Consider the following 24,539-nt stretch of genomic DNA (forward strand, 5'->3'; position numbering starts at 1 on the left):
CATTGATTGTTTCTTGCCGCTAACATACTTCACATACGACCAGAATCTCTTTGGGTTTTCTGCCAGGTTTCGAGACAAAGTTTTGTTGTGGAAACTGTTATAGGCATCTTGCATTGAGGTCCACGCTAAATTTCGAGCTTCTGTAAAAGATTGACAATGTTGAGGATTTTGCATCTGTTTAAATTAGGCATGTTTGTTTCGTTGTTTCTCAACATTGTTCTAACCCGTTTTGTGTACCAAGAAGGATCAGCACCATCGTTTGTTATTTTATTTGGTACAAATCTCTCAATTGCTGCCGATGCTATTTCTTTGAATTTAAGCCACATCTAGTCTACACTTATATTATAAATTTGGAATGAGTGGAGATTGTCTCTCAGGAAGGCTTCAAGTGAATTTTTATCTGCTTTTTTGAATAGGTATATTTTTCGCTTATTTTTCGAGGATTTGGGGATTACAGTATTTAATCTCACTACGACAACCCTGTGTTCACTAATCCCTGAGTCGGTTTTGATGCTCGTTATTAACTCAGGATTATTTGTTGCTTTTAAGAGGTCAAGAGTGTTTTCACAACCGTTTACTATTCGTGTGGGCCCATGAACTAACTGCTCGAAATAATTTTCAGAGAATGCGTTTAGCACAATTTTGTATGATATTTTATGCGTACCTCCGGAATTAAATATGTATTTTTGCCAACGTATCGAGAGTAAATTAGTCACCACCAACTATCAACGTATGAGTCGGGCATGTGTTTGAAATCAGACTCAAGTTTTCTTTGAACCTTTCAGCAATTGTATCATCTGAATTGGGAGGTCGGTAAAAGGATCCAATTATTATTTTATTCCGGTTGCCAACAATGACCTCTACCCGTACTAACTCACAGGAAGTATCTACTTCAATTTCGCGACAAGTTAAACTATTTCTGATAACAATAAACACGCCACCACCAACCATGTTTAGCCTATCCTTTCGGAACACCATTAGGTTCTTCACAAAAATTTCAGCTCAGATTATATCCGGCTTTAGCCAGCTTTCAGTGCCTATAATGATTTGAGCATCAGTGCTTTCTATTAGCGCTTGGAGCTTTGGTACTTTCCCAACACAACTATGACAATTTACTACTGTTATACCAATGGTTCCTGTATCTACGTTTTTTCTGTGTTCAGCCCGCACTCTTTGTGACTGAAGCCCTTCTTGTGTTTTCCCAAGACCCTCTAACCTAAAAAACCGCCCAGTCCACGCCACACAGCCCCTGCTACGCGTGTAGCTACCTCCTGCATATAGTGGACCCCTGACCTATTCAGCGGAACCCAAAACCCAACCACCTTTTGGCGCAAGTCGAGGAATCTACAGCCTACACTGTCGCAGAACCGTCTGAGCCCCTGATTCAGACCCTCCACTCGGCTCTGTACCAGAGGTCCGCAATCGGTACTGTTGACTATGCTGAAAATGGTCAGCTCTCCTTTCATCTTGCAAGCAAGACTGGCAGTGTTTACCACTTCTGTTAGCCACTTGAAACCAGAGAGAATCTCTTCTGATCCAAAGTGACTCACATCATTGGTACTGACGTGAGCCACCACCTACAGTTGGCTGCACCCTGTGCTCTTCATGGCATCCAGGAAGACCCTTTCCACATCTGGAATGACTCCAACTGGTATGCACATGGAGCGCACATTGGATTTCTTACCCCTCCTTGTCACCCACGTCCCTAAGGGGCCCCATAACGTGACTAACATTGGAGCTCCCAACTACCAATAATCCCACTCTCTGTGATTGCCCGGATCTTGCAGGCTGAGTGGTTTCCTCTGAAACAGGACAGGTGACAGCATCCGGCTCAGTGACAGTTTCAGCCACAGAGAGCAACTGGAACCTGTTTGTCAGACAAACTGGCTCCCTGGTTTGTCTGACAAACAAGTTCCAGGTGCTCTCTGTGGCTGACACTGTCGCCTTATGTGCAGCTGCCTGGGAAGTCTTTCGCCGCCTGGGGCGACCTCCCACTCGACCACAGGTGAAGGGTCAGCCTCAGTGCGAGCAGCAACTGGGTTGTCCACCGGTGAGGACCTATCGGAGGACTCTGACGCGCTGGACGTCCGTTGGGTCCCCACGGCCAGCCCACAATAGTGGTGCTCATCCACTGCAGCTTCAAGTTGTGTAACCGAAGTCATCACAGCCTGAAGCTGAGAGCGAAGTGTCACCTATTCAGCTCACATCCACACACAACGATCGCAGTCCCTGTCCACACTAAAGGCCGTGGAAAACTAAACTATGCAGATAAATGGACTATTGGCACGTGCTGCGCAGCTCTTCTGTAGACCCTTACGAAAATGCTTGAACTGTGTCTAGTAATACACAGGTATTCAAAAACCTATCTACCAAAGCATTCAGGTAAAACTAAATAATTTGCCCCTGATTGGGAACTTTTAATATGTCACAAAATTGGTTTACTTTCTGATGCAAACAAAAATTTATTACTTCCCTGTTGCTGCATCTGTCTCAGTCAGCTACTACTGCCTGATTACATGTCTTGTGTTATTACTCTTGCTGCAATGGTCATTCACTGTATCAACTGGCCTAAGCTATTAATCTTTACCTGGTACACCTTTGACATCATAAAAAACCCCAAACAAGTCCAAAGGCATCAGGTCAGGAGAGCTGAACTAGGTGATGTGTGGCCAATCCATCTACCAGAAAATGTTTCCTGCATGTAATCCCAAATGACAGTTGCTAAGCGTGGAGGTGTGCCATTTTGTTGGAAAACAAGTCTTTTATCCTATCCTGTTAGAGTTGTGGTTCCAGATATGAGTTCTGTTCAAAAAATTCTGGAACTTTGTCCACAAAATTTTTCTACGCTTACCTTTTACTTATTATGCAAGGTCTCCTTCAAAATACTCTCCGCCACAATTGATATACCACTTCCAATGTCATTCCCACTTCTGAACGTAGTGTTGGTATGCCTTCTGTTGGATCATGTGAAGTACCATCTGTGAATTTTCTTTTTCTCATCTGTTGTTGCAAATCTTAGCCATTTCAACAGGTTTTTCAACTTTGGAAATAACAGAAAGTCCACAGGGGCCAGGTGTGGAGAGTATATAGGATGAGGCAGCAGAGTGATTTTGTTTTTTGTGCAATAGTCATGCGTCAACAGGGATGTATGTGCAGGTGCATTATCGTGATGCAAGAACCATGAATTGTCTTGCCACATTTCAGGCCATTTCCTTGTTGCATTTTCTCACAAGTGTCGTAACACGTCCCGAAGTAACTTCAATTAACAGTTTGTCCTTGTGGTACAAATTCAAGCTGAACTAATCCTTCAAAGTCAAAGAAAACACTATCAGCATGGCTTTGACATTTGACCTTACCTGATGACCTTTTTTTGGTCTTGGAGAACATTTCCTGACCCATTGTGAAGATTGAACGTTGCTCTCAACATCATAACCTTAGACCCATGTCTCACCACCCATCAGAAGGAATATCTCATTCTCGTTTGCCTGATCCAAAAGCTCTTCACAGATTGTGAGGTGAGGCTTTTTTGGTCTTGACTCATGAGCCATGGAACGAACTTGGCAGCAACACTGTGCATTCTATGATGATGCTATGTCAGGATTTCATGGCATGATCCAACTGAAATGTTACAGTCTTCTGCAATCTTTTGGACACTTGGTCTTCGATTGGCAAGCACCATGTAGTTGATGTTCCTGACATGAGTGTCGAAGGGTGTCCTGAACGGTGATCATCTTTCACTTCTGTCAGGCCATTTTTAAACTGTGTGAACCATTCGTAACACTGAGTATAGCTTAAGCACTCATCACTGTAGGCTTCCTGCATCATTTGGTGTGCCTGTGTGAGGTTTTATTGAGTTTCACGCAAAATTTAAAGCAGATGTGTTGTCCCTCTTAACTCTGCCATCTCTAAATTCGCAAGATGTGCAACCCAACGTTCTACTCAGTGCAGCACTGAACAGTAAGTAACAGACATACAACAATGAAACTTCCAGCAGTTACATGTTAAACACAGGCATGTGCAGGGATGCCAACCCCATTTTGCTCCAACATACCAATGGCGCAAAATTATGAATGTTCCATAATTTTTTGAACAGACTTCTTACTGTTGAAGCATATCTAGGTAAATTGTGCCTGTTATTGTACGCCCAAATGCGACAGTTGTGCCTATTCACCTTGCCACATGTGTGTATTGTGGACTCAATACTGAACAGAAAGTTTCCCATGAGATTTTCGTCCTTTGTGATTGTAGAAGGTCTCTCGCCATAAATGGCAACACGAGCAGCAGTGTCTTTATGGCCAAGGTGGTGCATAGTTTGGATGTTGTACGCCTGTTTATTCAACGTGAATCTCAGTGTCTGCCACACAGTTGTTTGCGGGACATTTAGCTTCCTACTGAGCCATCATGTTGGGGTGGTTGGACTGCAGTTGGTAGCATTCTGTACAATGTCTATAGGCTCTAGTGATGTTACTGGCCACCTGGAATTTACTCCATCAGCAACACTTCCCATTCTTTTGAACTTTTTTTACTAAATCCCTGATAGCTTGCCCAGATGGATCTGTCTTTCTAAACTTCCTAAGGAAATCCTCTCGGACCTCTTGGTAAGTCATCCCCCTCAGTCGAGCCGAAACAGTGGCTGTACTTTCTTTAAATATTTCAAGGAAATGTCAAGGGATTTTTGAATCACCCTCCACAACATGAAATAGTTCAACACTGGGATTCATTTGATAGTTTATCTTGTGTGTGATACTCAATACCTGTAATCAGCTTGGCAACAAAAAATTTCAAAACTTGTTAGAACTTAAATGCAATATTAATGGAAATTCTTGGCTATTTTAAATGTAAAATTATGCCCTGTTAAAAATGCTCCTGTGAATAATATTGTCCATGTCATAGTACAAGGGGCTGTGATCTCACAAAGTTCCGTGACATTTAGTTCATGGCATCTGCAGTGGACACTAGTGTCTGATGTCTCTCTCATTCCTACAAATATAACTCATTAAGACACTAATTGCTTTATATGCACATACTTTACAATTTGTAAAATTTACAAGTTTTTAACTTCAGTTTTAGAAGAGAGGAGTAGCCAGTGACCATACTTCTTTGTATTTGACGTTACTTGTTTTTCTTAAAATAATGTTAGACTTTCCCATGGTCTTTTAATTTTTCTGTTTGTTTCTAGGCATTCAAAGACTCTGCTCTTGATGGGATTTTTGATCAGTTAATATCATATCAGTTACTTTTGGACCTCCTCTACAAGAATGAGAAATACCAAGATATGCTAACTGTATTTGAAATGATTAAAGACAAACAAATTCAGAATGCAAGATTTCCAAAAAATGTTGTTGTATTAACTATGGCAGCTTGCTACAAATTGGTGAGATAATTTTATGTTTTGAAGGACATATTTTTACAGTGCATTTTTCGATGTTTTATAAGTATTCAATTTAGACTTGTTATCATGACTGACAAGAGTGTAACTATAAAACAATGACAACAATTCAAAAGTACTTTGTACTGAGTGGTTTGATGCGGCTCTCTGTGCTAGTCTACCCTGTGCAAGCCTGTCCATCTCGGTGTGACTACTGCAACTTACATCAGTTCGAATGTGCTTACTACAGTGTACAGTCTCATTAATGTGATCACCTGTTGAAAGCCTAAATAACCACCTTTTCATGTATGGACTGTGGCAGGGCGTGCAGGAAGATTGTAAGTGAGATACTGGAAGGTACCAACTGGGATGTGGAGCCATGCCAACTCCAATGCCATGGCCAGCTGTGCTAGGATTCTTGGTTGTGGATCTATGGTGTGGACAGCCCACTCGAGGTGATCCACAGGATTCTCAATTAAGTTTAAATCCAGAGAGTTTGGTGGCCACGGGAGTATGGTAAACTCATCCTGGTGCTCTTCAAATCATGCATGTACACTGTGAACTGTGTGGCACATTGCATTGTCCTGCTGGTAGATGCCATGGTGCCGAGGAAACACAAACTGCATCTAGGGGTGGTCATGGTCCCCAGCGATAGATGCGTACTTCTGTTGATTCATTGTGTCTTCCAGAATGACAAGATCATCCAGGGTATGCCACAAAAACATTCCCCATGCCATAATGCATGCTCTGCCAGACTGGGTGTTTGCTTTCAGACGTTTCACGCATTACACACCAGTAGCAGTCTGATGGAGCATAAAATGTGATGTATATGAGGTGGTCACCTGTTGTCATTCAGTGGGCATCCAGTTGCGATATGGGCATGCAAATTCCAATGAACAGAGGTCAGCAAAACCAGTGATCATGCCCCTTTGGACTTCAGATAAATCATTCTGTTTACACCCTTCTCTGCCCCCTGACATGCTTTAAACACCCTCCACTACTAGTGCTGCTGCCTGCTCTCTGTGAGTGATTATTGTATGTTGTCATCATACATAGGCAGGGGTCACATTAATATGAACGATCAATGTATATTCAAACCTCAGCTTCCCTTTGCACACACATTTCCTTCCATGACAATTCCCTTATGTTTCAGGATTTGTCATAACCACCGATCCCGTCTCTGAGTCAAGTTGTGGCACAAATTTATTTTTTCCTCCCAATTCAATTCAGTATTGCTCCATTAGTTATTTGATCCACCCATGTAATTTTAAACATTGTTCAGTTGCATCACATTTTAAAATCTTCCGTTCTCTTCTTCTCCAAACTGCTTATCGTCCTCATTTTGCTTCCATATAAGGCTACAGTCGATGCAAATACCTTCAGAAAAACATCCCAACACTCACATTTATATTCTGTGTTAATGAAGTTCTCTTTTTTTTATATAAATGCACTTCTTGCTATTGCCAGTCTGCTTTTTGTCCTTTCGATTTTGTCTACCACCACTTGTTTTGCTGCCCAAATAGCAAATCTCATCAATTACTTTGTGTCTTGTTTCCTGATCTAATTCTGTCTGTATCATCATAATTTGACTGCATTCCATTACCATTGTTTTACTTCTGTTGATGTTCATCTTAGCCTTTTTTAAAAGACTATCCATTCCTGTTGTATTGCGTTCAGTTGTCCAGGCAGGGACATCATTTAGAGAAAACATTGTTTTGAAGCATACCTCAGGTGATACACATATAACGTCTGTCTGTTACGTCGCACCTCCTTTCTACTCTTATCGCTCCTCACCCCCTTCTCCCATTACCAGGCTGCTCACTGCACTGTGTCATGCGGAGTGGTGGTGGTGGTGGTGTGTGTGTGTGTGTGTGGGGGGGGGGGGGGGGGAGGGGGGGGGGGGAAATCACAAACTGTGCTGGATGCCAACTACAATCCCTCAGTGCTTCTGCCGCAACTGTCATGTGTGGAAGTAAATCTCAGCTGACACTGACAGTGTGATCTCAGTTGGCTTAGTTCTGGGTTCCATGGTTTTTTGAGAAGTGACAAGATCTGCCCTTGCACTTCCATTTGTTCATATTTCATTCAGACCCCTATAGCTACACAGTGTTCTACAACTGCAGATTTTTAGTGTTGATTGAGGTTGGTGTGTGTTCTGGACTCTTGGCACCTTTCTTTATCGGTCTGCACTGAAATGTCTGAATCATGCAAGGTCGCCAGGAAAAAAAGAAAAAAAATCTAAGTATGAATATTAATTGTAAGCCTGTAACTTAGGTAGGGATGTGTAGTGCAAGCCACTTTCACCAGTCCATTGAGAAACCACTGCTTGATTTCACACTCACAGATTGCGAATTAGAGATAAAAAGCAATGGAATTACAACCCATCTGCAAGCAAACACCTCCAAATGTCATATGTAGACACACTCAAACACCATCCAAGGCAGAGATCGAGTCCAGTGATCAAAAGAGTTTCAGCCTCAGATGAACAACAGCCTATAGAGAAGACATCTTGTGAGTTAAGCTTCCACACTAAGGACGGCTTGTAAAGTGTGGCTGTAAGTACCTCTGGACTGGGTTATGGGTTTCCATCATACATTTGTGTACATGTACCTATCTGTATGTCACTTTTGCTTTAACGTGTACTTAAAACTAAGGGTTCGATTAAAGCAACAGATTCTGGCACTTTCACGGTTTGTGGTCTTTAGTGCCATCCACTATGTTACTGTTTATCTTAACAAACTTATATGCTGGGGTGTCCATTTGCTCTGCCGGCTGACTGGAGACTCTAACAAGCCTCATCTACGTTTTTATAAACTAGTGTATGTGCTCTTCTGCATGTTCATTGCTAACATGGGAAGAAGTAGTGAAAAGGAGATCAGCAAGCCAACCCAGAGTCTCATTTCACTATCACCACCATATGTTCATACTTAGCCTAACACCGAAGTTTTTCTGTACTGTCTCCAACCACAGAGACCTGAAAAATCTCAGATGTTTCACTCCTGCGCACGGGCTCCATATACCAAGAAATCGATGACCTTAAATCCCATATCAGCTCTGATGTGAGTGTGAGCATATAATTGTGTTGCAACCCACACTGGGTTACAAGAGCACAGTCTGATCATTGTATTACTGCATTTGCATGAGATATGGTAGACACACATTTTACAGAGCCCCACATCATCGGACACCATAGCTAATAGTGGATGCCTTTCCAGAAGAGGAAAATGCATTAAATATTACATTAAGTATGGCAGATACTCCAATGTCTTAAACTCCTCATAGTGTTCAATTTGCTGGACCTGCACCTTCTGCATGAACACACATTGAATTTGTCTTGTGCTGTATCTGTTCTCCTTGAATATGTCCTTAAAATGCTCAAGCTCCCTCAGTATACTTTCTTTGGAGTGACTTAAAGTAAAAGTGGCCAATGGGCTGATCAATAGCGACAGTGGCTTCACTGTCAGGAAAGGTTGAGACCCAGTGCTCAGCCAGCTGAAGTCACACTGTGGGCTGAGAGCTACTTCTGCACCTGATAGAGTTGGCAAGAACGTAGAGAAACTGCAGTTCATGCCCAGTATTCAGCAACTGCATCTGCCTATCACTTTACCGTGCATGTTGCATGGTGTGGGGAGTGATGAAGAGGATAAGGAAGTGTGATGTAGCAAAGACACCCATTCTTTTGGTATCTCCTGAAGATGATAGCAAGCTACACCTTTGAAATATTTTGTTTAATTGACAACTGCACCTGGCTGGACACTAGTGAGCAATACAAACATTTGATACACCGGGAAAGCTTTAAGATCTCACAATATTAATTCCAGTTGCTTGCTGTTACAAGTCCTTTGCCATCTCGGATAGAGTTGTCATCAGCAAACAGTGTGGAGATGGTCAATGACAAGGAAGGCAGCTTTGGTTCTGGAGAAGGATCAGGTGATTTTGAATTGAGAAAATGAATTAAACTGTTGCTGAATGTGGAGGATTTCTTCTTTATCATGAGTACAAACCACAAAGATGTCATTAATAAGTCCGTATCAAGCCAGGTGGTCAGCTTCCGGGTCTTGAGAACTGCCTCTTGTATGGCATGGAAAGGTTGACATAGGACGGGACCATTGTGGTTCCTAGGACATGCTCCATGATTTATTTGTAGTCCTGGCACTCGAAAGTAAAGTAATTATGCGTAAGGATGAAGTTGGTTAGGGCGACAATAGACAATGTTTTTTGTAGACTCTTTGGTTCTCTTTAGGAGTGGTGTTGTTATTGGGCTGAGAGGCCATGTGCTATATCTGTGTGGAGAGAGGTCAGGCTGTCGGTAACAAGGAAGGTTCCAGATGGAAGAGGAATGAAATGGATTTGAGATGCTCAAGGAAGTGATCAAAAATGTCTGTGATACTTTTGATAGGGGGCTTGAAAGCTAGCTGATATGGGACAGCCAGGATGGTTATTAATATATTTTAGGATGTAGATAGGAATGGGAGGTGCATGCTTTAGGAAGAGTAGCAAGAAGTTCTATAGAACCAGTTGGCGGTAGAAGAAGTAGTGAATGACAGCTTTGGACGATTTTCAGAAAATCCCTATTTGACATATATAGAACTATTCTAAGAAGGGAAGTACCCCAGTTCGAATGAGTAAAACTGATTGAAAACGTGTGTTAAATATAATGTTGTACCCTTCTGAATAGCTATCAACGTCATTCATATATATAACTACGTGTGTAGCCACCAGCGCCATCTGAAGGTCAGAGTAGTAGCCCCACTGTGCCGTAGCTGTGCAGACAGTACGAACATGAATGTTGCAGTGTGTCATGGTGAAACACATGTACAGATGTCAAACATGAATAAGCTGCAGGTGGTTAATCGTGTGAATGTTGTGAACCTGATGCTTGTAAAGCTATGTCGAGCTGCTTGGAAAGGTATGTCGAGCTTACGCACCAGATAATGAGTATGTAATTGTAGTGGATGATCAGCAATGTTCATACACGTAAAAAAACATCATAATGCAAAAATACTATGGAGTTTAACAGATACATACCGACACATTGGATCGGAATAGTGATTGAGTCCAACAGTGGCGAAGAAACTGCCCATGGGTATGATAGTTTCAGCAGTTCTGGAATGTTCTCACGATTAAATGAAGTTATGGATACGCACCTTCAAACCCAAAAATATCACGAAGCAGTGTGCTACAGTGTATTGATGAAAGAACATTGGACAATATTTATGAGAATTATTTAAATAAAGGTTGACTTTCTTACAGAAAACTTATGAAATGTTATAGTCACATCAGTTCAAAATCCAACTGCGAGATAATTTTAAATTATGCAATACAGAAAAAACGCGACCCAGGCCACTTCAAGAGAAACAAACTTCAAAACTGAAGGCTTTAAATGAATCTGTCAGAGTGCAGTTTGACAAAGCCGGAGACTGTGGATCAGTAGACCACTATTGGCACATTCAAGTGCAGATTGTGGGAGCTGCTTGGACCATTGCTCTGGACAATTTTAAAACTTCTTTGCATTTCATCAGTGGCCTCAAAGAAGTAGATAACAATCATCTAGGCATATCACTACAGTCATGGCAAACAAAGAAATTAAAAGTACCATATTATTAGAAAGAGGGGAGAAACATTTGAGGCATATGTAAACATGTTTGTTGAAGACAAAAAAGGTTGTTAAGCACATGTGTGCAATATTGCCCAGACACTATCACACAGATGCCAAAAATCAACAGCTGGTGTGGTAAAATCTGTTCATAGTGCCACACACAGTTGCAAAATAGATGTGGCTGTATTGATAGATGGTAGATTAACTAACAAGCTTTAGCTTTACATTTGTTTGCAGAAAACACAGGGGCCATTTGGCCCACAGGTTGCAAAGAAACTAGCAGAAATGTGTCCACAGAACTTCTGTACTGAAGTGAGTAAAAATGGAAAAATGTCCAGGGAGCACATGAAAAGTTTTTCAGGTTGGTCCTTTGTGAACATGTTGGTGAGAATGGTCTATTACTTTGTGATTCAAAGTCAAGGCACAAAGACTACAGTCTGATAGAATAATGTTTTCCTAACAAGAATATTATGCTACAGATACTGCCACCAAAGCCAGCCAAATGCTACCAACCTCTGGAGGTATATTTATTTAGACAGTATAAACTCTATTGCGTAGATCTTGTTGATTTTGTATTTTTGCAAATTGACAAACCCAGGTCACATTACATGAATGATGTTTTATCATCTGCTTTCACTGTTATCTATAACCAACTTTATGAAACAAGGTATAGACCAATGTTAACATATTTATGGCAAAGGTCTGAATGTGACATTGATATTCCCGTCACATCATGTGATATGTGGTCACTGTGGCTTTCAATATTGGATTACTGCAGTGGAGATACACTGAAGACAGTGTAGCATATCCACATGTTGACATTGTCAACTATGCATACTGTTCCATTCCATTGTGTTTTAATCACTTCATTGAAACTCCACCTTTGCACTTCAGTGATGAATAAAAGAAGAAAATTCTACAACACAGCACCTAATGGTTTGGAAAATATGGACAGGAACATACTGCATCTGTTTGTAGCAAAAATCATATAGCTTTTTTCTGGATAATACCTCATTTTGTCTTTTGTGGACCTGCTGGCTGTAACTGTCTGTTACATAGTATTACTTCATCAGTGACTTGTGCTTTTAAAGACTTAAGATTTGTTATCCTTCAAACATTGATTATACAGAACTGTGGAGTGTTACAGATAAATAACCATGATGGGTGGTAGAACAGGCACAGCTTCATAATGAAAATGCATTTGTACTCTGTTTTAGCCATTCAATCTGAGATAGTTCCCTTGTAAATAAAGGGAACATGCCACATTATGCAAACCACTTGTGTTGCTTCAGAAAGACTACCTTTTTTAATTAAGGAAATTTTCAAAGCATAAAGTGCTGAAAAGACATGGGCTTCACCTACTCATTTATAAATGGACATGAAACAGTAATGGAAAGGACAGATTTTGCATAGTGGTTCCAATTTCTGCTGAGAAGCAAGAGTGAGATATTCAAAAATGTTGTTTGGCTAGGTGACACGTCCAGTCATTCATTATTTTGAGGTTAGCTTGAGGGAACCTCGAAGGAGACAGTGGCAGTGCCTGTTGGAAAAGGTGGAGAAACTATTTTACATGCAGGAACATTGCTCTCTCTCTCTCTCTCTCTCTCTCTCTCTCTCTCTGTCCCCCCCCCCCCCTTTCTCTCTCTCCCTCCCCCCCCCCCTCCACTCTCCTTTCCTCCTCCCTTTTTTCCAAACTATCTGTTAATCTTTCTTTCAGAAAAAAATGGATTATTGTCATTAAGGGAGTTGATTATGTAGTTTCCCCGCAAGTGGTTTGGAACATCACTTATGACAAATCTCACAAGGCAGTCGGGCAATATTATGGATAATGCCCTGTATCATTCAGTTGTTCATGGTAAAACACCAATTATGACAAGAAGGAAAGATGAAATTATTCAGCTGTTCAAAAGATGAATTGTAGGTCTGAGAGATTAGTTGAAGAAGGCTGAAGCACTCAAAATTGTAGCACAAATGAAACCATAATTTCCAACACACATCATTGATGAAATTGCTAAAAGACAAGAACATGAAATCGTTCAGCTTCGTCTGTACCATTCTCAGTGCAATGCTACTGAAGTTCTGTGGGCACAAATATTAAAATAAGCGGTTGCTAGCAACAAACAGTTCACCATCTCTGTAAAGTTGAGACTCATGTTTTGGAAGCTGTTAGTAAAATGACGGGAGAGGCCCGGAAGAAAGTAGTGAGCAACACTGTAGGTGTCATGACAGAGGCAACCAAGGCTTTTTGGAAGGTAGTGTAGAAAATTTAATTATGGGTCTGAGAGAGAGCAGTAATAGCTCAAGCATTACGGAAGAAAATAATTCAAAATTAGGTTCTGACAGTGATGTGAGTGGTGTTTTCACATTACTGTAACTACAACACACTTGGGAATTTAAGACGATAGCAAATCATCAACTGAATATCACATTGTGTGTACTTTTTCAGATTGTGTCTACAAATGTAGTGATAAATTATTCTGTGACCCGTTGTGTAACAAGTGAAAATATTTAACAATGAAAACAATAACTGCCAGTGTTTTACAACATTGCAACTGCCAATGTTTTACAATGTTACAAAAATATTTTGCATCTCTGTTGTGAAATATAACAACTTTTAAGGTTTTTTAGTACAGGAGATATTGAACTGTTCTTTTCAATTTTTTAAGTTTATATATTAGAACTAATAACTGTAAATAAATTTATGCATATAAGTACAACCTACATATTGTCATCTTTTTTGTTTTTTCCACAAGAGTATGTGATTACTAGCGAACTGGGTGCTGCATGCCTCATCCGGTAACATTGCTACATGCCCACATAAGCTGTCAATACCAATCATTTGTGTCACATACTATAATTTGTCTTGTAGCTATCCAGACAGCTTGTCACGGGAGGTGATAGTTGCTTTGATAGTGACCACAGTGCACTAGTGGAAGTGAAAAACATTCTCATTTGCCTCAAATTACTTAAGTTACAGAGTTATGTGTATCAAACACTCTCTGCTCGTACTATGTTTTGGAACTGTGAGACCACGTTATGTAAGACAAATGTGCACTGCCCAACAACCAACAGGCTGTCTGCATTGGTCTATGTGGTATTAGTCGTGACTCAATACTGCTTCTGTCATACTGTTTGTGACTGAGAATAACTTACTAGAATTGAAAAATTCATAGAGCTGCTAGGAATTTGTTATTTTTGTATATTGTGTATTATCATCTTGTAACATGATTCTAAAATAAATGTTATATCTGTATGCAGAATTCAGAGGACAGCTTAAAGTATGCAAGTGATTTATGGAAAAATTTACAAGAAGTGGGTCATCAGCCGACAAGAAGAGCTGCTACATTTATTGCGGCTCTTGCTCTCAATCAAAATGCACCCCACATTACAGCAGAGATCATATCGAATGTTGGTGCACAGAACTATATCACGATAAGGAACCTCAAGGTATTATTCTACAATTAAAAATGTGTGTTAGAAGTGATTATTATGTAAATACTTTCCGTCATCAAAAAAATATGCAGTTGTAATAATACATGATGAAATGTAACAGGCAGCTGCACTTGCAGATCTGAACAGACTTGAAGATGCTGTGGCTGTGTTGAGGCGAGCCGTACAAGTAGATAATCCCAACCAAGCAAAGGTTTCCTTCACTAAAGATGTCGTAAGTACTTACTGTTCGCTATCTGTGTCTTTGTTCCTTTTGATATACGTGAAAAATTTTGAAAGCAGTATTGGACCTACACCAAATTGGACTCAAATGGCTCTGAGCACTGTGGGACTTAACATCTGAGGTCATCAGTCCCGTAGAACTTAGAACTACTTAAACCTAACTAACCTAAGGACATCACACACATCCATGCCCGAGGCAGGATTCGAACCTGCGACCGTAGCGGTTGCGCGGTTCCAGACTGAATCGTCTAGAACCGCTCGGCCACTCCGGCCGGCAAATTGGATTCCGTAGTGTGCTCACGATATCACGCTATACGTAAATAATTAATTTCACTTTAGTGAACAAACAATGGAAAATCCAGGATGGAATGTAATAATATTATGAAAAGGAAAGTTGCTACTCACCATATAGCAGAGATGCTGAGTCGCAGATAGGCACAACAAAAAGACTGTTACAAACAGAGATTTCGGCCGGTAAAGCCTTCGACAAAAATAGATGAGACACACACACACACACACACACACACACACACACACACTCTCTGTGTGTGTCTCATCTATTTCCTTTTCATAATATTGTGACTATATACAAGGTGATTCAAAAAGAATACCACAACTTTAGGAATTTAAAACTCTGCAATGACAAAAGGCAGAGCTAAGCACTATCTGTCGGCGAATTAAGGGAGCTATAAAGTTTCATTTAGTTGTACATTTGTTCGCTTGAGGCGCTGTTGACTAGGCGTCAGCGTCAGTTGATGCTAAGATGGCGACCGCTCAACAGAAAGCTTTTTGTGTTATTGAGTATGGCTGAAGTGAATCGACGACAGTTGTTCAGCGTGCATTTCGAACGAAGTATGGTGTTAAACCTCCTGATAGGTGGTGTATTAAACGTTGGTATAAACAGTTTACAGAGAATGGGTGTTTGTGCAAAGGGAAAAGTTCTGGACGGCCGAGAACGAGCGATGAAAATGTAGCACGCATCCAGCAAGCATTTGTTCGCAGCCCAGGAAAATCGACTCGCAGAGCTAGCAGAGAGCTGCAAATTCCACAATCAACTGTATGGAGAGTCCTAAGAAAAAGGTTAGTTATGAAACCTTATCGTCTGAAATTGGTTCAAGCACTGTCTGCAGCTGATACGATTAAAAGAATCGATTTCTGTGATTCTATCCTTGCTCAAATGGAAACAGATGAATCTTTCGTTTCAAAGATTGTGTTTAGTGATGAAGCAACTTTCCACACTAACGGGAAAGTCAACCGTCACAATGTCTGTATATGGGGCACTGAGAATCCGCGGGAAACAACTCAGTATGAACGTGACTCGCCTAAGGTGAACGTTTTCTGTGCCATTTCAGCCAATAAAGTTTTTGGTCCCTTTTTTCTTCGAAGGTGCTACTGTAACTGGACTACAGTATCTGGAGATGTTAGAGAATTGGCTGTTCCCTCAGCTCGAACAAGAAGCACAACGTTTCATATTTCAGCAGGATGAAGCGCCACCACATTGGCACTTATCTGTTCGTAACTACCTGAACGTCAACTACCCGAGGCGATGGATCGGCCGCCAGGCAGCCCGTGACAGAGCACTTCATCACTGGCCTCCAAGAAGCCCTGATCTTACCCTCTGCGATTTTTTCTTGTGGGGGTATGTTAAGGATATGGTGTTTCGACCACCTCTCCCAGCCACCATTGATGATTTGAAACGAGAAATAACAGCAGCTATCCAAACTGTTACGCCTGATATGCTACAGAGAGTGTGGAACGAGTTGGGAGTATCGGGTTGATATTGCTCGAGTGTCTGGAGGGGGCCATATTGAACATCTCTGAACTTGTTTTTGAGTGAAAAAAACCTTTTTAAATACTCTTTGTAATGGTGTATAACAGAAGGTTATATTATGTTTCTTTCATTAAATACACATTTTTAAAGTTGTGGTATTCTTTTTGAATCACCCTGTATTATATTGATTGAGAGTATGAATGCAAGTAACTGCTACTTAAACATTTTTAAATCCTTGGGTTTTTTAGTTTGTATCAGTTACATGGAAAAGCTCACCAGAACATACCTTCAGTGGCCGAAATTTTTATTAATGCTGACAGACACACACAAAAGTACTAGAATTATGCTAGCTTTTGCAGCTATTAGTTCCTTCCTCGGGGAGGAAAGCGTTCTCCAAGGGAAATGATTCAGACTTCAGGATGAGGGGGACCCACCTGCTATGAGAATGAGGGGAAATAGTTTCCTGAAGTAAATTGTCCTGGTGATGCAACTGACTTTACATGAAGTTGGACATTGTGGGGAAAATAAGTTGTGTAGTGCTACACAGAATATTGCTGTACAGTTTTAACATTCACACGAGTGACAATTCAGTTCAGCTATCTAAGATGTGCCACACTGATAGTTCTATATAAACACCACTTTCTACAGTAAGCACTGCAGAAAACAACATTTCACAGAAAGGGAGATTGCAGTCTGCTCTCACTGAAAACAAGCCTATAAATCATTGAAATTCTTTCTATGTTTGAACAGTAAAGGACATAGGTCTAAAATACTGGATTTGCAAGAAATGTGTATCAGGTCTTGCTTGTGCTATCTTACTTAAATTATTCCCAAAACAATGGAAAATACAGGTTGGAGTCCTTTTCGTAATATTGTTAAAACATTCCATAAATTATAGGTGATTATAAGAGGAGTTTTAATACAAAGAGAAAGGATTAGTCTTTTCCTGTGTCTTGTAATTTCTACATTCACATTTCATAAACTTTCAAGTACACCAGTTTCTACTTTGTGCATATGTGACCTAGAGATCCATATTTCTGATTACAAGCATAATCTACTGGTGGATAAGGTTGCTGCTTGATGCTAATCATGTATGGCACAATACTGAACCTAAAACGTAGATTGTTCGGGGGGGGGGGGGGGGGGGGGGATTCAAAACTTACTGAAAGTGGTGGAATATTGGAGAATAAGAAATAAAGAATACCAAACAGTGGAAATTTCAAGTTGAAATAACAACAATTTGGAAAGGATAGATTATTAATCACCATATAGAGGAGGCATTGTGTTGTAGACAGGCACACTGAAGAAGATGCTGAAATGTTAAAACTTGTGGACAAACTCCTGTGGCAGTAGAAAATCCACATTCTCAGAAGTGTGTGTGTGCCCCTCCCCCTCCACACACACACACACACACACACACACACACACTTCAATTTCATGTGTGAATCAAATTCCTTATTAGTTTTGTGGATCTGTCATTTAATGAATTTGTTACAATTTACATTCATTAAGGACTCAGTTTAACTAGATTTTTCAATATATTTTATTTTCTTATCGTGCACACTGAGATACTTTAATTACAATCAGCATAGAATAACAAATTTCTTTTTTTTTTCTTTTATTATTCCAAAGAATAATAATGTTATCATACCCACAGTATTGTGGCAAACACTTTTCAAATATATTAAAAATACAAACAGCAATTTGTCATGTTCCCACATCACTCCCTTCTCAGTAGCATAGTCAGTTTAGGACTTCAACTAATCATGCTGGTAATCGAATTTTACGACCAGATCTTGTTCTTCGTGGTTTTTCACCTTCTGTAGAGTTGGTTGTTGGTCCTGTGCTGACAGTTCAATCAGAGTGCCATCAGGGTGTTTATTATTCTCATTCATCAGGTAGACAGGCTTTAATTGATCAGTGGAAATATTTTTTATCTGGTCTTTCACTTTAAGTCCAAAAATTTTTGGGTTCCTTTCAATCACTTCATACGGGCCTTCATATGGAGGCTCTAACGCCTTCTTCATTCATTTAGCCCTTACAAACACATGTTGAGTTGCTGACATCCTTACATGTGAATGGTTTTCTTTTGCTTTGTAGGGATGTTGGACAGGTTTTAGACAATTCATATACTGCTACAGTTGTGACACAAATTGGGGTAAGTGTGAATCCCTTTTTGTGCCATTCTCTTGAGAAAAATCACTTGGTATCCTTATGGGCAAGCCATAAACCATTTTCACAATTGTAGCATTAGTGTTTTTTCTAATTCAGCATTGAAGACCAAGAAGGATCATACATATTACTTGAGTACATTTCCCCCCAGGGGCTCAGCATTCATTTGCTGAGTACAGGCTTGGCGACCCCGGGGTCCTGAGCTAGGGTCTGGTCAGCGCCGCCAGTCTCCTGTCACCGTAAACCCCGGACATGCTTCAGTGACCACCGCATGGCGCAGCGGTGGAATGTTGTGTGCTGCGGGGAATGGTAATCTTGGCTTGACCGCCTGGATTGCGAGGAAGGTAAACCTCTATAAAAACCCCTCAATCTTACGGTGTGCTGTGCGCCTATAAGATGCATGGCTGTTGGGGTGGAACAGTCGCAAGTGGGCAACCTCTGGGGCACCTGCCACACCCCAGTTGTATAAGGCTTACTCAGGCACGCGGGGCTCTGCCTGAGCGGACCTTTAGTTCCCTAGCTGCTCGTGGGACCACAATGGACCCTTCGACCTCTACATTTCCCCCTACCAGTGGATTGGGTGGCCCACTGGTAGGAAAACACACCCCATCGAAAAAGCGACTTCATGCTGCGAGTCCTCCAGTGCCTGGTGTTACTAGAGATTTATCAGACTGTCATAACAGAGCACATGCTGATATCCAGAATGTGTTTTTGATTGTCAAACGGAAGGAAGGTAGCTTTGAGAGAGTTTCTCCCTTTTACATCCACAAGGGTTTTGAGGGAATTGCAGGAACACTGAAATCTGTGAAGCGTCTGCGCAATGGGACTCTGTTAGTTGAAACTTCTAGTTCCCGTCAAGTCACTTCTCTTAGGAAAGCAACCTGTCTCGGAGAGTACGCTATCGAGACCGAGCTCCACTCCACTTTGAACTATAGTAAGGGTGTTGTGACATGTAGGGACTTGGTGGAAATCCCCAAGGATGAGTTGAAATCTGAGTGGGCTGACGAAGGTATTGTCGACGTGCAGCATATTATGAAACGAGTCGATGGGGACCTAGTCAAATCCGACTTGTTTATTCTCACGTTCAATTGCCCGAGACTCCCAGAGCATGTTAAAGCGGGTTTCTTATGTTTGCCAGTACGGCCATATTTCTCCAACCCAATGCGCTGTTTTAAATGTCAGCGCTTTGGGCATACTACGTTGGGGTGAAATGGGATAGCCACTTGTGATAAATGTGGTCAGCCTGCCCACGAAGGAGCCGATTGTTCATCGCCTGTGAAGTGCGTGAATTGCTCTGGGAGTCACCCTATCTGGAGCCGGGTCTGCCCCATCTATCTCGAGGAACGGAAGGTACAAGAGATCAAAACATCTAAGCGCATCCCCTATGGTGAGGCCAAGAAGCTCTTTAAGGCCATGCAGCCTCCTGTGTTTACAACATCTTTTGCTTCCACTCTGCAGAAACCGGTACAGTTGGCCACTGTTGCTACACAAACGGAGGTTGCTAGTGTCAGCACTAATACCAGCATTTGCCAGTGCACTTGTGCTGCTGCGGTTGTTTTGCAACCTGCAGCTCTCCCCACAACGTCGGACAAGGCCGTGGTTGCTGACATTGGGGTACTTCCTGCCCCTCCCCATATAGCACCTTCTGCCCAGGCGAGTAAAGCTCCAACTGTTGACAAGTTTCTGCATTCTAAGCCCCCCAAGATGAAGACGTCGAAGGTGAAGGTTTTGCCACCTGAGGAGACTAGTCAGGGTCAGTCCGATGACGATGCCATCGTACTATCTGACATCTCCCTTGGGTCGCCATCGGAGCTGATGGACATTGATGTCGACCGGGGGCGATCTTCTCGCCCCAGGAATAAATCTCCGGCCAGTACGGGCTCTCCTCCAAAGCCACCCTGATCACTGGCTCCCATATTACCGTGGAACCTGAATGGGTTCGGGACGCATGTGGCCGAATTACAACTCCTTGTACAAGAGCGTATGTCTCCAAGAGACACATTTCCGGGCCATTGATGCTCCTTCTTTACGGGGATATACCATGTATCGAAAAGATCATCTGATGGGGGAAAGGGCAAAGGGTGGTGTTGCGGTTTTTGCCCATGACATGCACCACTCATCTGAGCTCCCTCTCGTTACGGACTTGCAAGCAGTTGCAGTTGACCTTCTTGTGGGGCGGAGGCTCACAATCTGTTCCGTTTACTTACCACCTCAGGATGCAATAGACTCTGAGGCTCTCACAGACCTTATTACCCAACTCCCCCGCCCATTTCTCCTTCTGGGGGACTTCAATGCTCATAATGTCTCCGGGCCCGCCGTGCAGCTCTGCGCCGCTTCAAGTGCCGTCCCTCAGCTGACAATCTTGCGGCCTTTCGGGTGGCAAGGGCCAAGGCGCGGCGAGTGATTAAAGAGAGCAAACGACGGTCATGGCAATCGTTCCTGAACTCCATCTCCCGCTCCACTAGTTCTACAAAAGTATGGGAAGCCATCAGGAGGATTTCCGGGAAACGCAGCCAACTACCTGTCACGGCATTGCTGCATCAGGGTTGTCTACTCACGGCGCCGAGAGACATTGCCCAGACACTGGCCGTGTATTTTGCCGAATCTACTGCCACTATTAACTGTGATCCAGATTTCTGCCGCTACCGCACTGCCGTCGAGAGGGATCACTTGGACTTCCGGTCTCCAAATTCTGAACCCTACAACTGCCCCTTCACAATGTGGGAACTGGATTCGGCGCTGTCTGTGGCTCATGATACTGCGCCAGGTGATGATCAAATCCTGTACAGCATGCTGCAGCACTTGTTGCTGCCATCCAAGGAAGTTCTCCTGAATTGTTTTAATATGATATGGTCATCCGGCACGTTCCCTGACTCGTGGAGGGAGGCGATTTTGGTTCCCCTCCTCAAACTGGGAAAAGACCGAATGTATCCCAGTAGTTATCGGAGTATTGCTTTGACGAGCTGTGTCGAGAAGACATTGGAACGCATGGTCAACCGTCGCCTGGTTTGGCTGCTCGAGACCAGGCAGCTCCTTAGCCACTCTCAGTGTGGCTTTCGGAGATGTCGTTCAACTATAGACAACTTGACCCTGCTTGAGGCGGCCATCCAGCAGGCCTTCCTACGTAACCAGCATTGTCTAGGTGTATTCTTTGACATTAATAAGGCGTATGACATTACTTGGCGCCGCCTTATCCTCAGTCAACTCCATCAGTGGGGCTTTCGTAGCCATCTCCCCATCTTCATTCGGTCCTTTCTTTCCTGCCGCCTCTTTCGATATCGGGTTGGTAATGTGCTATCTGATTTGTACGTGCAGGAGAATGGTGTTCCTCAGGGAAGCGTTTTAAGTGTCACCCTCTTTGCCATCGCCATTAACAGTATCACGTCCACTATCCGGAGTCCTGCCCAGTGCTCCTTGTTTGTGGACGATTTTGCTGTTTTCTGTTCTTCCTCCAGTCTTGTCACTGCTAGTCGGCAGCTGCAGCTTACGATAAAGCGATTAGAGGCATGGACTGCGAAGACGAGTTTTACCTTTTTTGCAGACAAATGTGTGTGTGTGTTCATTTTAATCGTTCTCGACGTTCTTTTACCTCCCCTGAATTGCGTCTGAGGGACACCATTCTTCCTTTTAGAGACACTGTGAGGTTCCTGGGCCTCACTTTTGCTTCCAAGTTGTCGTGGTTGCCGCACCTTAAAGACCTCAAGGTGTGGGCCGTGAAGGCGCTGAATATTTTGAAGTGTCTGAGCCATCGGTCCTGGGGAGCAGATCGGGCGCGTCTGCTGCAGTTTTATAGGGCTTTCGTCCGGTCGCGTCTTGACTATGGATGCACTGTGTATGGGTCAGCGAGGCCTTCGTATCTGAAGATTCTTGACGCAGTACACCATGAGGGTATCAGGCTGGCTACTGGTGCCTTCCGTACCAGTCCCATCCCCAGCCTGTGTGCTGAGGCAGGGGAACCGCCGCTCGCCATCCGGCGGAAACTCCTCATGGTGCGACGGGTGTGTCAATTCATTGCCTGTCCTACCTCCCCTGCATACCCTACTGTTACCCGACCGCCTATGGAACGTCTCTTTTCCAGTCGTCCAAGGGCAACGAGACCATTTGGGATTCGTGCCAAGCATTTGCTTGAGTCCCTTGGTGTGGAGCGCGTGGCACCCCCAACTCCAGGGTTTTATCCGCCTGACTCCCTGGTTGCTCCAGAGGCCCAGCGTCCTTTTAGACTTGTCAGAGTACCGGAGGAGCTGCACTCCTGCGTTTGTTTTTACCTCCTTATTTTACGATATTTTAAACCAGCATACCGGCCATGTACCAGTATTTACGGATGGTTCTAAACAGGGGGACTCTGTTGGTTGTGCTGTTGTTTTCCCTGATCGAGTCGTCAAGTTATGGCTTCCTGCAGCGTTTACCATCTTTGATGCCGAATTGTTTGCGATCTTGCGGGCATTGGAGCAGATGAGATGTGTTCCCAGTCTTAAGTTTCTCATCTGTTCTGACTCCCTGAGTGCCCTTCAGACCATGCAACACTTGTACCCAGCGGATACGGTCGTCCAGAACATCCATGATGCCCTACTCCACCTGCAACGGCAGGGGAAGGAGGTTTCTTTCTGCTGGGTGCCGGGGCACGTGGGTATTAGGGGAAACGAACTGGCGGATGTGGCTGCCAAAGATGCATGTTCCCTCCCTCACGTTGTTGAATGTGCCCTCCCCCTCCATGCTGTTACTTCCCTTTTGCGTTTTCGTGTTATGCGTCAATGGGAAGAGGAGTGGCAGGCAGTCGGTGAAAATAAGCTGCGTCTGGTCAAGGCCACCACGCGGCCATGGCGTACGTCCTACCAGTCATGCAGGCGGGATGAGGTTCTCCTCACTCGCCTCCGCATCGGGTACAGTCCCTTAACGCACGGTTTTTTACTCCGGCGGGAGGATCCCCCAATCTGCAGTGCTTGTGGCGTCCAGATTACTGTCCGCCACATTTTACTTCACTGTCCTTTATTCTCTGACCGGAGGACGGTGGTTTCCTTGCCACCGGATTTGCCCTCTATTTTGCAAGACGACGCAACGACTGTGGTTAAGGTCTTACGGTTTTGTGTCCTGTCCAATTTGTTGCCTCGGATTTTAGGGAGAGGATTTTAATGTGCTGCTGGGTGACTAGCTCACCCAGGCTTTAGGTAAGAGGTCCGCCAGTCACGATTACCTACTTGTTTCACTTCGATTTGTGTTCTCTTTTCCTTGTGTTTCCTTTCCTTTTTTAGTGCGTTTCTTCTCCTCTTGTTTTGCCTCTGTATGTGAGGATTTGTAGCTGCGTCAGGTCTGTGTCTTTTAGCCGTTCTCCTTGTTCGCTGTCCGTCTTCGTCCCTTCACTGCATGTGTTCCTGTTTCTATGCATTTGGGCGCTGATGACCATGCTGTTTAGTGCCCGAAAACCTCAAACCACACACACACACACACACACACACACACACACACACACACACACACACACACACACCGGCAAGGATGGCTGCTTTAAACATCCAGTGAAATCTGTCAGGCGACTAAAAGGAGTCTCTCACGTTTCGGCCTTTATGTGATGGTCTCCTGTCGGGTTTGACCTCCAGCTTTATAAATTTATCCGGAGAGCGAGCCAATTGCGAAAGGGTGCCATACGTTGTGTCCATCGTGCATTGAGGTCTGTAGCCCACTTTCTTGTCGCTGCATTGCAGTCCCGCTTATTCTCCATCTCTTGGGTGAGGACACCATCCTGGGTGCATTTTCCATCATGCACTATGCAGTGTCGCTTTCTGCGCCAACGATGACCATGGACTTCTTAGCACCTCATATCCAGCATGATAGCCAGTCCATTGTGGTAGGGCTGCCTTGTACCCTGTTGGCTGTGGCACCCTGACAACACAGTGATCACTCTGCTGATACCTGCACCGTTAACTCACCAAGTATGCCGTGGAGTAGATGCCCTTCTCCTT

General features: G+C 43.1%; 1 protein-coding gene across 2 annotated transcripts in view; it reads left to right on the forward strand.

The window, feature by feature from the left end:
• LOC124796243 (pentatricopeptide repeat-containing protein 2, mitochondrial-like) overlaps nucleotides 1-24,539 on the forward strand; it is a 73,348-nt gene that overhangs the window by 32,440 nt on the left and 16,369 nt on the right. The window contains exons 4-6 of one of the 2 annotated variants that reach the window (XM_047260335.1): nucleotides 5,180-5,374; nucleotides 14,226-14,414; nucleotides 14,521-14,631. In XM_047260335.1, the coding sequence (XP_047116291.1) occupies nucleotides 5,180-5,374; nucleotides 14,226-14,414; nucleotides 14,521-14,631 (495 nt within the window). The remainder of the gene's footprint in view (nucleotides 1-5,179; nucleotides 5,375-14,225; nucleotides 14,415-14,520; nucleotides 14,632-24,539) is intronic. The other variant, XM_047260336.1, reaches the window with a different exon arrangement.

The sequence above is a fragment of the Schistocerca piceifrons genome, chromosome 4, assembly GCF_021461385.2.
Source record: "Schistocerca piceifrons isolate TAMUIC-IGC-003096 chromosome 4, iqSchPice1.1, whole genome shotgun sequence".
Taxonomy (NCBI): domain Eukaryota; kingdom Metazoa; phylum Arthropoda; class Insecta; order Orthoptera; family Acrididae; genus Schistocerca; species Schistocerca piceifrons.